Source organism: Quercus suber, unplaced genomic scaffold, assembly GCF_002906115.3.
Source record: "Quercus suber isolate HL8 unplaced genomic scaffold, Cork oak 2.0 scaffold_785, whole genome shotgun sequence".
Classification (NCBI taxonomy): domain Eukaryota; kingdom Viridiplantae; phylum Streptophyta; class Magnoliopsida; order Fagales; family Fagaceae; genus Quercus; species Quercus suber.
In genome coordinates, this window is record NW_027070221.1 from 230,983 (window position 1) to 245,315 (window position 14,333).

General features: G+C 33.4%; 1 protein-coding gene across 1 annotated transcript; it reads left to right on the forward strand.

Moving 5' to 3' along the window:
* The first annotated feature begins 671 nt into the window (after positions 1-671).
* LOC112030700 (ATP-dependent DNA helicase Q-like SIM) lies at positions 672-13,584 on the forward strand. Its single transcript, XM_024063366.2, is given in 18 exon segments — positions 672-907; positions 2,421-2,647; positions 2,650-3,003; positions 3,120-3,339; positions 3,672-3,754; positions 3,757-3,781; positions 4,195-4,384; positions 4,691-4,991; positions 5,130-5,356; positions 6,676-6,732; positions 9,273-9,353; positions 9,645-9,708; positions 10,110-10,209; positions 10,296-10,379; positions 10,747-10,834; positions 11,229-11,342; positions 11,482-11,574; positions 12,384-13,584. Coding segments are annotated over 17 exon segments (2,565 nt in total). The 5' UTR covers positions 672-907; positions 2,421-2,436; the 3' UTR covers positions 12,657-13,584.
* Positions 13,585-14,333: the final 749 nt, after the last annotated feature.

The following is a 14,333-nucleotide window of genomic DNA, read 5'->3' on the forward strand; positions in this document are numbered from 1 at the left end:
TAAAATTATGCATAAAACATAAACTTAGAGATTATATAATAAATAATATCCAATTGACACAAAATTTGATTTGTGTATTAAGAGCGTAAAGGACATGTAATTTAACGGTTAGATTTTCAAAATATATAGTAATGTTTATTTTTTTGAGTAAAGTTGTAACTTTAGTTTACCACCAATTTTATAACTAAATTTTGTAAAAAAGAAAAAGAGAAAACTGAAAAGGAATTTGCAATGCTACAGTGGACCTTTTTATTTTTGGGCCATAAACTTTAGCAGGCCTTATCCTTGGCCCGTAAAAAAAATGGACCCGAAATTCTGAGCTCCTACCTGGCTTCCAAGACCCACCCTTCGACGTCGTTTTTGTTTTTAATCGAAAACGATTGAAAATTGTACAAAATCCCTTCTCTTTTGCCAAGTAGTAAAAATAAAAAATCCCAAATTCTGGCGGGAATTTGATTTGGCGGAAATTGTTCATAATTTGACATTTTTACTCAAGCTCGCAGTCGTAGCTTCCCATTATCTTTCAATTTTGTAAACCCTAATAAACTTTAGCAGGCCTTATCCTTGGCCCGTAAAAAAAATGGACCCGAAATTCTGAGCTCCTACCTGGCTTCCAAGACCCACCCTTCGACGTCGTTTTTGTTTTTAATCGAAAACGATTGAAAATTGTACAAAATCCCTTCTCTTTTGCCAAGTAGTAAAAATAAAAAATCCCAAATTCTGGCGGGAATTTGATTTGGCGGAAATTGTTCATAATTTGACATTTTTACTCAAGCTCGCAGTCGTAGCTTCCCATTATCTTTCAATTTTGTAAACCCTAAGAGAGAGAGAGAGAGAGAGAGAGAGAGAGCTCAAATTCTCTAATTATCAGCTCTGTATTTTTAGGGTTTCATTTCTTCATCGATAGGTCAGAAATCTCTCTCTCTCATAATTGTGCGTGTTTTTGAATTTTTATGATTTACATTTTAATTTAGATTTTATTTATTTAGATTTGATTTTTGGGGTGTTATGGCATTGTTTTTATATTGATCTCTATTTTCATATATTTGAAAAGTAAAATGCTTGAGTAATTAGAATGGGAATGGACGAATTATTTATTTATTATTTTATCTCTTATTTGTTTGTGTTATGGCATTGTTTGGTTGCTGAGAAAATGAAGGAAAAAACAAAGAGAAACTAGAATGAAAAAAAAAAAAAAAATGTAAATGGCATTGTTTTGGGAAATTTTGAATTTTAGTTGAGGAATGGAAGTTAGTTGTTGGTGTTTTTGTTTTTTTCTGGGTGATACAGTGTTGGTTGGTTGTTGAGAAAATGAAGGAACAGAGAATGAAAAATGTTCGTGATGTTTGACTTTGGGAAATTGGGTACTCAAGTTGATTTTTTTTTCTTTTTCTTTTTTCTTTTTTCTTGTTGTAGGACGGTTGTTTTGCTTGATTGTATATTTGTGATATTTGTGTTCAAAAAGGGTTACCTGACTCTCGGTTTGTTTGCTAAGAAAATTGACTAAAAGAGCAGGATATAAATGATGGTAATCTTATATGTTTGCTTGTTTATGGCATGGAAGTAGTTTTGCCATTTTTTGGTTAGTTTTTTTCTTTTATGTTGTCCTGAATAAATTTCTATATTTATCTCTCAGCAATTTGATGAATGGAATTTAGAATGGCTGACTTATTGGAATGAGAATGGATGATTTTTTCTTGTTATGATTGTTTGGTAGTTGAGAAAACAAAGGAAAGAAAAAGGTTGAGTGTTTATAACCTTAGACTTTTCACCATCAGAGGAGTTTAAGAAATTGTGTACTCGGTTGTTTTCATGTAGTAGTTTCTATTTTGTTTGATCAATTTTTTATGATTTGCTGAGTTGACTGTTTAAAAGGGTTTTGCTGACTTTCTGTTTGGTTGCTAAGTAAATTGTGGTAAAGAACAAAATATAAATCTTGGAATGTCACATCTAAGGTGGGTTTTCTGTTTTAATGCCTTAAAAATAAAATGAACACAAAAGACTTGGTTTAGCAAAGGGACAATTATGCTGTTTTACAATGCTTTGGTTTTATGCCTTAATCTATAGCCTTTGGGATTTCTTTTATTTTAGTTCTTCCACCCTCCCTCTCAATGGGAGTTATTTCTTGGGTTTTCAACTCTGATTGCGGCTCTACCTCTTATAGAGTTAGGTTTATACTTTACAGGCATATATGAGTAGGTCTAAATATCCTATATTGTCACTGACTTGAAATTGGTGTTGGGTTGTACTTGCTATTAAGCTAATAGGAAATTAAATGTTGTCATTGTGTAGTGTATGTATACAAAGCACAAGTTTGGGTAGCTATTTGATTTTCTTGATAAGTAGTACTTGTGCTATCTTTAATATTCCCTCAATCAATCCTCTTATTGATGTTAATTTCCCTTTTTTCTTTTCCCTAGAGAACGTTTTCATACCATGGATGGAAATGGCCTATCCTTTGATGAAGTCATTGCAAAACTGATTGAGATGGGATTTCAGAATTCTTCTGTCTTAGAAGCTGTAAAAGCAGTGGGTCCATCATTTGATGATGCTTTGGAGTATCTCTCAAATTATTCTCATAGAAATAGTCGGGGTGCATCTAGTAGTTCTAGATGTTCCACAAGCAATGAAAAAAATCTAGGTAAAAGAACTTGTCCTCCTTACCTTCTTCAGGTCAACTACGACAGTTGAGCATACTGGACCATTTCCAATCCACAGCTAGACCTAAAAAACGCAGGACTGGTTTTCTACCTGATGCATTGGTTCCTGTGGAAGAACATAAGGAAGATCTTTCTGGCATGCATTGTAACCTTGAAACTATGTCGGAATTATTTCCAGTTGACTGCCCTTGGGAGTTGGACATTGCTTCAGATTGGGAGAAGAAAGTTGTCAGTCTCTTGCAAAAGCATTTCCGGTATTCATCCTTGAAAAATTTCCAGAAGGAAGCCTTGGCTGCTTGGTTAGCTCACCAAGATTGTCTTGTCCTTGCCGCAACAGGGTCTGGTAATGTTTTTATTTATTTTGTTTTATTTTATTAAAAACATATTGCTGTCTGTACACTGTACAAATTATATAGTTTTGTTGGGCTCTAATTAGTTGGACATGATAACTTTCTACAGGGAAATCATTGTGTTTCCAGATTCCAGCGTTATTAACAGGGAAAGTTGTAGTGGTGATTTCACCCTTGATTAGTTTGATGCATGATCAATGCTTAAAGCTAGCAAAACACGGGGTCTCTGCTTGCTTTCTTGGTTCTGGGCAACCTGACAGTACTGTGGAACAGAAAGCAATGAGAGGCATGTATAGCATTGTATATGTTTGTCCAGAGACAGTTTTAAGGTAGATGACATACTATGTGACTCGTGTTTTAAAGAGGAACATGTTTTTAATTTCTTAGAAGTCAAACTCAAAGTCAACTAAGTGTTGGTACCAATTAAATTGGGGCTGGCTGTATGGATCCTCATCAACTAATTAGGCCAATATACTCGTCTGCCAGATCATATTCAAAATCATATTCTCTATTGCTTTCCTCTTTAACATATCATTCTTTATATATATGTGCGTGTGTGCATGCGTGCATGCGTGTGTGTTGTGTCTGTATATACATATGTATGTATGGAGGTATTTATGTTTTTTATTTCAAGTAGAATAAAGAAACCATATGTCTGTAGATTGATAAAACCACTTCAGAGGCTTGCAGAAGGTCGTGGAATTGCTTTGTTTGCCATTGATGAAGTCCATTGTGTTTCCAAGTGGGTCATGATTTTCGGCCTGATTACAGGTTTGTGCTTCCCATTCTGGATGACTGTACATCTATATTTCACTGCAGTGGTTTGATTTTATTACTTCACTACTAATGGATATATATTATCAATAACCAATGGCTTAGCTATGCATTTGGTTCAAATGAAATTCAGGAGAGACTAATAATAGTTAACTTAATCCAACCCGGAAAACCCTGCTTGCAATGTTTTCAATAAGATAATGAGAAGAAGTCCAGTATCTATTTAGTTTCTGACTGTTTCTCTTTTTAGTTTATAATTCACTTTGAGCCTTTAATATCCAGCTTGAATCTGCTGTGCCTTTGAAGTTTTAATGTCCACTCTCTGAGGTTCTTCAACCTAGTTCTTGTACTAGACGATTAGAGTTGTTGCAAACTTGCAGTTGTTTGACTTACACATTTAAATGTTTCAGGCGACTATCTGTGTTGCGGGAGAATTTCAGTGCTTGCAATTTAAAATTCTTAAAATATGATATACCACTGATGGCCTTGACTGCTACTGCCACAATTCGGGTTCGGGAAGATATTCTTAAATCACTGTGCATGTCAAAGGAAACAAAAATTGTTATTACTTCATTTTTTAGGCCAAATCTTCGGTTTTCGGTGAGATTTTTATATTATTCTTTTATGTTCCATTTTCAGTATTTTATCGGAGAAATATCTTTTCCAGATTGGTCCTTTCTATGCAATTTTTATTAGGATTTTACCATGCTAGAGGATGGTTTCAAGGGTTTCCTAATGGACTCTTTTTGAATAATTATTAGATTGAACTCATAATTTCTTCATAACTTCCATATCATCCTTTTTTTTTTTTTTTTTTTTTTAAATAATTTTAAAATTTTTTTTAATTTACTTTATCCTTATTTGTCACTGAAGAAATATCAACAATTCACTTGCTGCCATTTACAGGTAAAACATAGTAGAACATCTTCACTAGCTTCCTATGCAAAGGATTTCAGTGAATTGATAGACATATATGTCAGAAAGAGAAAGAATGGTGAGAAGAAACAGACTATCATCTCAGAAGAATTAGATGATTCATCTTATGGCTCTGATAGTTATGAAATTGAGGATTCCTATACTGGTGGAGATGTTGATGAAGTAGATTCAACGGAGGAAAATGGTTTGACTGCTTCAAAGGGAAAAGAGATGTCAGTTGAATATTTAGAAAATGATGTTGACGTATTTCAGAGTGTGGATGATTGGGATGGTACAAACCTTTGAATTTTGTCTTCCATTCTTATGCTTTATTCTTTGGTCATTTATTAATGTTCTATCAACAAATTTTCAAGATTATGGCTAATTGATGATTTTTTGTTCAATATCTCAATCACTTTTGTTCTTGCAGTTGCCTTTGGTGAATTCTGTGGACAATCTTCTTGGGAGGAAGGGGATATGAGAGGTATATCTGAGACAATTGATCCACCAAGTAAACCAGAAGAAAGATTAAGACTTCTGCATGAGCCCTTAGAACAAGGTCCAACCATCATATATGTTCCTACTAGAAAAGAAACATTGAAAATCGCAAAATTTCTTTGTGGTTTTGGTGTGAAGGCAGCTGCTTATAACGCATCGGTATTTTTTGACAATCACTAGAAGTTTATTTATATGCATTGTATTTTAGAGTTTATTCCCAACTTACTAGCAAGTGTGGTCACTTAACCAACCTCTTAGCCCAACAGGAATTCTTTTGACATTATCTTGTGTTTCCCATATCTCTGAACCTGGGTTTTCTTAAAAAATTCAAAATTAAGATTTATCTAGGGTTGCCATTACAATATACTGCAGAAACTTGACTAATTGTTGAATCCACAAGGGTGATGAAATGCCAATTGAAAGGGAAATCAAGTGGATATCTTCATTAGCAACTTTCTTGTTTTTAATGTACTTTCATAACCCTGCTTGTGATGCAGTTCATTTTAAAAGCTAGCTGTTACTACTTGTCACTGTCCAGCAAGAACAATCATTAGTTTCCTATGATCAGCACTAGTGCTTATGTTGAATGATAAGTAGATCCTTTTACTTGTAATAGCCTTTATCACTTGTAACAGAAAGTTAGTAGTTGATAGGTTGTTAGTGATAAATGCAATAGCCTATCAGTTAGTTAGAGAAGTTTGTTAGACTTTGGTCAATCAAATGGCAGCTGCATGGTAGGTTCTTGTAACTAAGTTCCTAACCAATCAAAAGCTTGCTTATGTAACTATAAATAAGCAAGGCTGCCCTCATTGTAATTAGTTGAAATTGAATCCTAGAAATCTCTACTTGTGAGGCATTATTCTAATAGTGTGTCTCTTGAAGAGCTAGTTCGTTCTTTTTTACTCTAAGCAACTTAGCTTTCTAAAACAGCCCTCCTTTTCACCAATTTCCTCCATTGGCTTGCTAATGGTAGTATTTTGAAACTTTTTGACCTAGTTGTCCTACTGAGCTTCTCATTAATTTTTACATATCATATCATTTGTGTAACATTCTCACCAGTAGCATGTAGATTACTTTCTCCTATAAAAATATTGGCAAAAATTCAATTTATTTCCTTGAATTTTAATTCAATTATGAAATTTTTACTAGATTTAATTTTTGTCAAGTTAGTCCCTCACTTTTAGTCTGGTCCTTCTGTCCAAATCTGTAAGCAAATGGAGCCATTTAACATTTTTATTTATTTATTTATATATATTAATTTTAAAATAACACGCATCACATAACAAGATGTAGTAAATGGCGCATCTCCTGAATGCTTTTTATTAAATAATTAATAAAAGAAGAATCTTTAAATGTCATTATTTGCTAACAGATTTGGATGGAAGGGCCAAATTGACTCATTGTGAGGGACTAAATTGAATTTTGTCTAAAATTTTATACATTTGGTATCGAACTAATATGGTCTTATTTCCTCACAGTTGCCAAAATCACATTTAAGGCGGGTTCACAAGGAATTTCATGAAAATACTTTAGAGGTAAGGATTTTAGCTTCTTATGGAAGATGCTGAAAATGCATAAGGCTTTTTTGTGTGTGAGCGCATGTGCATATGCATAGACACTCTGATACATAACTAGATTTGTATATACTGTGTTTGATTTTAGGCCATTGGGTTATTTTAATGCATGTACTAGATAGATGTATATATGTCATATGTTATTTATCAACAACTAGATAGACGTATATATGTTACTCATCAAAAAAAAGCTAGATGTATATATGTCATATGTAGTTTATGAGTGTATTTTCTGAGTTAAAAGGCACTTTTTTTATCCATCTTTTACTATTAAGAGTCAAGTTGCTGTCCAAATCAGAAACTAGGTATTAGTGGATTGGAAATATAACTTTTAGGCCTTTACTTGATCTAAGTGGAATTACTGATTTTCTTTAGTTAACTGAAAGAGGGTAATTAGATGAGATTCGAACTTTAGTTTGGATTAATAATTTTATTGTTTTAGTTTTATCTTTTCTCACCTTTAGAGGGATAAAGCATGTTGTTCCACAATCAGTAGAATATTCTGCAAGGAGTACTTACTACTATTTGAGTGTAAACAGTGTCTTTGTTATAAAATATTCACTTATATTAATCTAGAGGCTTAAATATGCTTTTAGTCTTCAACTTTTTGGAGTGTTCATTTCAGTACTCAACAAATATCATTTTTCATTTTAGTCCTTAATCTTTTAACAGTGTTTCATTCCTGTCCTTACTGTCACCTACCTGACAAATCAATCCCCTCCCATGAAACCCCATCCAGCTCTTTGTGTTGTCTATTGCATATTTAAACACTTTAGTTACTACCATACAATGCAAACTAAGAAAGCCACTTTCTGTATGGTTTTGAGAACGTGAGAAATAAAGAATAAATTTGCTGAACTCAAAACAAAAATCATCTCGTTCCATTTCCACTCAAATGAGCCTAACTTACAATTATATATATTTTTGAGTCATTTGAATTTCTTGATTATAAGATCCAAACTTCGTATTTCTCTTACCTAGGTTTTCTCTCCGCCTAAACAGACCATAACTTATTTTCCTTTTCCCACATTTTCTCAGCTACCAAACTATGTAGTAAAAAACCAAGAAAAAAAACCAAGAAAAAGAAATGGTATTATCAGAGTATGACTGTGAGGCGGTTTTTCCAAAAAAATGATCTTGAGGTGGTGTTAAGGAGAGAGAATTTCAATGGCAGAGTAATCAGCTCTTTCAGCATTGGCGGAGGAAACAAGAGAGTTGATATTGTCACTTGCAGTGAAGGAGTTGGATGAGGATGAGGCCTTTGTGGTCATATGATAAACCTTAGAAGTGGAGGGCTGTGGCTATGATGAGGAAGAGTGAGCTGTGACAGATTTGAATATATGCTGAGTTGTAGAGATAGAGGGTATAAGAGAAACAAGTGAGGGGATTGAGCTTGGAAAGAGAGAGAATGAGATCCAAAGAGAGAGCGTGTGTGATCTGTCAGGTTGCCAAGGAAGTGAAGGAAAAGAAAGTGGGGATGATTTTTTGAATCATTTTGTTCTTCTCTTTCCCCCTTCAAAATTGAGGAATGAAGATTTTTTTCCCATTAAGATGCTGATGTTTTTTAAGTGCCACTAAATATATTTTTATTATAATAAGTGACACATAAGCATTCCATTAGCTTTGTCAGCAATTTCCTTCAGTTAGGTGACAGTAAGGGCGTGAATGAAACACTAAATTTGTTGAGTACTAAAATGAAAACTTCCCAAAAGTTGAGTACCAGCAGCATATTTAAGCCTACTTTAATTTAAAACCGCCTATGGTGTGTATTTCTGTACTACCTGATCGTGAGGCTGCTTATATTTTATTGAAGTTTGGTTTACTAAAATATTTGATCTAGAAGAGCAGTAAGACTTCCTTCTCAAACAAGTATTTGATTCCATTATTTTGGTTCCAAATATACATTGCTGTTGAGAATTTCAGCTAGCTATTTTTCTTGAATTCCAGTTGATTATTTATACTGTACCCTATATTATTTCTTTTCCAACTTGAAATCCTAACCCTTCTCTCCGTGGATGCTACTAAAATGGCTGTTTTAATTGTTTCAGACTTGTTATTTGTCATTGTTTAGCCTTTGCCTGCCTTAATCATGTTTTGCATGAGTTATAATGTGCAATCATTCTTTTCTACAGTGTAATCCATTTCATTAGCTTTTTTTTAAAGGAAATTTATGGATTTCTCCTTTCTATGTCCTACCAGACTTGTCCATTTTAAATATTTTCTTTTCTTGTCATTAATGCAATGTTTAAGTTTTTTTTTTTTTTTGATATAAATTTACTTGAATACTGAATAAAATTCATCTAGAGAGGTTGGTCTATGGTCTTATGACATTCGCATTCCATACTGTTTCATGTAAACTAATCTTTGATCCCTATTCTTGCTATATCAATCAACAGAACACGATCTCTTTATTATTTCATTCCTCCAGTTTATTTGATGAGAATAATACGGAGATAGAAATTTTCATTTTGTACTCAACTTTTTTTTTCTCCTACCTGCAGGTAGTTGTTGCAACAATTGCTTTTGGAATGGGGATTGACAAGTCAAATGTCCGAAGAATCATCCATTATGGTTGGCCACAGGTGATTTTTTTATTTTTTAAAGTTTGATCTTGCTGCCAGTGCCATATTTACTGGGTTTCATGATCTCTAGGCCTTCCCGCTATGAGATATTCCCAGTGCAGAAGCATATTTATTTATAATGACCATGCATTAACTGTTGCATATTTCCTAAATATCAATTAGTGAACTTTTCTTTGTTGAAAGTTGCATGTCTGATGTGCCTGCCAAAATTATTAATTTTTTTCCTGGTTATAAATTTTTTCAGTATTTGTAGTGTGATTCTGTGAGCTTTAACCATTGATTTGCTTACAGAGTTTGGAGGCATACTATCAAGAAGCAGGTCGAGCTGGCAGGGATGGGAAATTAGCAGATTGCAGTAAGCTTTTTTATATTTATATTTTTTTAATGAGTAATAAATTATGCTTTTGAAGTGTATGTTGTTGCCTAATTCAAATGAAATGACACCTCCTTCCCTTATAAAAACCAGGTGGTGGAAAGGTCATGAGTTCAAAATTTGCAAGATGCATGTGTAGCTTATCAATAAAAAAATGTTTGCAATTTTTTTTAGTTGCATAAAATGAGTGCTTTCTATGCTTAACACCGGAATTTTGAAACTCCTTTTTCACCATATCTTGCCTTTTGGGAAATTGTTCGTATTGTGAAGTCTAGATAATTGAATGGTGTACTGTTATACAAAGCAAAATCAAAATGCGTTTTGGAATTGTCATTATGAATTCTAAAAGTTTCTGCAAAATCTGTTTATGTTTTTCCAAGCAGCTCTATATGCAAACCTAACACATGTACCGTCACTCTTGCCAAGTAAAAGAAGTGAAGATCAGACAAAACAAGCATATAAGATGCTATCTGATTGCTTCAGGTTAATGTTAAATAGATTTCCTTAAAGCCATGTTTGCCTTTTACTTTTAGGAACATTTTATTACAAATATTTTGATATACTTGCAGATATGGGATGAATACTTCATGCTGTCGGGCTAAGATACTTGTGGAGTACTTCGGAGAGGATTTTAGTTATGATGCATGTCTCTTGTATGTAATAATTACTTTCATTTCTATCTTTTATCTCAAAAAAAAAAAAAAAAACTTTCATCTGCCATAATCATTTCTTTTTTGGAGCAGTAATTTTATAGAGGTTAACTCAATGAGAGGTGTTACATACAACATTTTCACAACAAATTATAGGTGGTTAGTTGTTATTGGTTCTAATTTGAACTTACAATTAATATTTACTTTTTTACCCCACCAATAACAATCCGTAACAACCTGTTACATAGGATTTGTTGTGAAAATGTTGTGGGCATAGGATTTCTCTAACTCAATAGTTATTATCCAACTAGCTAGTCTGCTACATTGTGATGGTTAGTAATCTCAATCTAATGTTGTTCTACATTTTCAGGTGTGATCTGTGCACTGATGGAGTTCCTCAAATGCAGAATTTGAAAGAGGAGGCGGATCTTTTAGTTCGGGTTATTGCTACTAATTGTGTAAGTATCATGTATGATTATTTCAGTTGTGTTGATATCTCTTATAAAAAAAAATAAAAAGGTTGTAGGAAGATCAATCTTCTATTATTCTTTAGGTATTAGTCTGCATTCTAGCTGCTATACATTACTATTTTTGACTATCAATGATGAATGGGGGTTTTTGATCATTCTTGGTATTTTTTGGAACACATTTTTCTACAATTGGATTTATATTTCTTTAAACTAAAATATTTCGTTTAACTAAATGCATGAGTCCATCTTAAGAAGTGATTGCCAACTTGTCAAGAATATTACTTTGGGGTATCAAAATTCTAAGTATTCGAAGGACATATCATATGCTCTTGGAGCTGACAGTTATTATTATTCCTAAAATGAGATGTATGTTGAATATCAGGGGAGCACTTTCATGGATGACTCTTATGATGATACTACATGCACTGACATTAAGCAACGGAGATCTATGGAAATGTTGAATCTCAGAGCGTATGTCAGTAAAATAAGGGAGCTGGTGATTCTCTCTCTCTCTCATACCACCACACACACACACACACACACAGCTTCTTGGCTTCTTGATATGGTGTTTACTGTTTAACACGTTTTTCAAATTCTTTGCTATTTGATTGTTTTTATGTATTGACTACGTGTAGTGTCAAAAATTTGTGACAACTGATCTGCTATGGTGGCGAGGTCTTGCACGAATTCTGGAAATTAAAGGGTACATCCAAGAGGCAGATGACAAGGTACATACAATCAGAAAATAACGTTTGCTGCAAATTTTAGTCGATTTATATCATGGGAGTGGAAAACACCTTGGGAGGTTTTACCCTCAGGGAATTACTTGGACAATTCAGCTACATGGCTTAAGGATTTGGCTGAAATTTTCACCAGCTGCTGGTCCAATAGTCACCAGCATTTCACTGGAAGTAAAAAGAACAGTCTGGCCTTCTAATATTATATGGGTACCAAACATTTGGTCATCTGTGTCATGCAACAACATAAATTCTTAGAGGTTTAAAAAAAAAAAAACCAAAATTAGTAGTTGATCATAAAAGTCTCTCCCTCACAAATTCCAACTAGGGATAGAAACAGTTGAGCACTTGTTTTACTGTGTTTTCGGGGAAAATATGTGCTCACCTGCCTAAAACTGTAGAGCAACGTTTAAAACAAGTTCATTTATGCTTGCATGTCTTAATGCATCCCATGCATGTGGTATTGTGTTTGTGTGCCCATGTTTCCTTATGTGTGGATGTATGTTGCAAGCCCTTCATTTAGTATCCATTTGAATACCAATTATCAGGCATCTGTGTCTGTGTTTTTTTTTTTTTTTTTGAAGCTAGTTTTGTGGCTGTGGTGCTTTTTCAGTGGGTCCCATGCACTGTTCACGGACCCATAAATTTCTTTTTCACCAAAATTTTATTAAAAATGGGTCTCACAGCATTATTCACATATTTAAAAATTATTTTGCTGCAGTGTTTTTAGTTTTTAGTTTTCAGTAAAATAAACGGTTCCAAACACACCTTTAGTTAATTTTTACTGTACTGTTTTGCAGATTCATGTTCAGATAAAATTCCCAGAGCCAACAAAATTAGGACTGGAGTTTTTGAGATCTAAAGGGGATGAAACTTTCGATGTTTATCCTGAAGCAGATATGCTGCTCTCAATGAACAAGTGCACATCTTATTCAACTTTCACAGAATGGGGAAAGGGCTGGGCAGATCCTGAGATTCGTCGTCAGCGCTTAGAAAGGATGCGACAAAAGCCAGATGGGTCCCGTGGTAAACAGAAGCAACGAAAGTCCCGGGGTCAAGAAAGTCACGGATAGAAAATCAAATAAAAACAACTCGATTTGAGAACTGTCAGAGGTAGAATAGAAGCAAAACTCTCAAAATACAAATGACAAATCAAGGTCATTGAATTAATGAAAATGCATATGTATTGAATATGTGATTTGGTTGTTTTGATAATTCAATATCAAAGATTGAAAGTTAAATAGAAGAATATATATATATATATATATATATTTATCTAAAAGAGAGTTTTGTATATAGGTCTTGTAGTAGAGTAGTGCATACCAAGATTGTAATCAATTACAGAACCTGATTCATTTGTAGTGTTTAGGGACAGGAGGTGAAAACAGGGTGGTTTTAATACCATGGTTTATATATCCAAAAAAATAGAGAAAAAAATTGTGCAAAGAAAATTATACTGCAAAAGATTTGTTGCACATGGTGATCTTTGAAATCATTACCACAGCATGGGAGGCTCTCAGCGACAAGTTGAGTTGAGAAGTATATGATGTTGGTGCCAGTCTGTTGCGTTTGCCGAGAAAACAACAAGAGACTAGTAAGGTTGAGAGGTAAGACGTTGGAGTTATTGGAAAGAAAAGATGTGCATCCGATCGAGGACATGAGTAGAAGAAATCGTGCCAAAAGGGTCACCTAAGGCTAAGTTTGGCTTGGCTACGATGTATATGATGTTTTTGTTGGTACAAAAGAAACAATTTCTTGGTTTCTTGCTATGTAGAAGGTTTGTTATTTTTTGTTTTCTTGCTATCTATATGTATAGAATATTGATAGGACTTTCTTTTCTTTTGGTTTTGAGGTTGGCTAGGGTTTGATAAAAGGGAAATAAGCATGGAAAAAGAGATCAGGATTGGTAGTTGGTGAATCAGATTGGAAGTACAAATTTGTCTTATTTTTCTTTGTAATAATTCATTGCAATATATTCTACCGGGATTTTTATTTTATTTATTTATATGGCACTAGTTGTAGACTTGTGCAATGAGTGAAAAAATTTGATGATTTATTGTTTTTAAGTGAAAAATGAAAATAGTAGACGAGACTTATAAGTATTAGTTCTAAACTTTTCTTAAAATGATGAGATTATTATTATTATTATTTTTTGATAGGGATGTGATTATTTTTTAACAAACTATAGTTGACAATTGATACAATATATTAAAATTTCTAAATTGAGCTATCCATATTTATTATTTGAAAGTGTTTTAAATTTTGCAAGTTTTTATATATATATATATATATATTTTAAGGAAATATAATACATTTTACATTCAATTATTATATAAAGTTTTGTTAAGGCAGAACAGTACTCGAGCATAGTGAGCTCGAGTCTTCAGTAATACAGTACTCGAGCTCACCAAGCTCGAGTACGAAGCAAAATATTTAAAATTGCCACGTATTGTGCCACGGTGGAAGTGGAAAATGTAGTACTCGAGTTCACCAAACTCGAGTACGTAAAAAGGTGGTATTTTGCTGATTATTTCTGAAACAGTGTCTTCGTGCAAAATAGTTCAAAATTTAATGGTATTGGGCAATGCCTTTCGAGAATCAAAAATTGAAAACTTTAACAAGGCCCAATATGAACCGATCTATATCTAATATAAGAAATGGATTTAGTTATATTATATAGAGGATGAACCATTTGTAAAAAGTACTAGAAATAAATTTTAACCACCCATTACATTATTTACAAATATCTC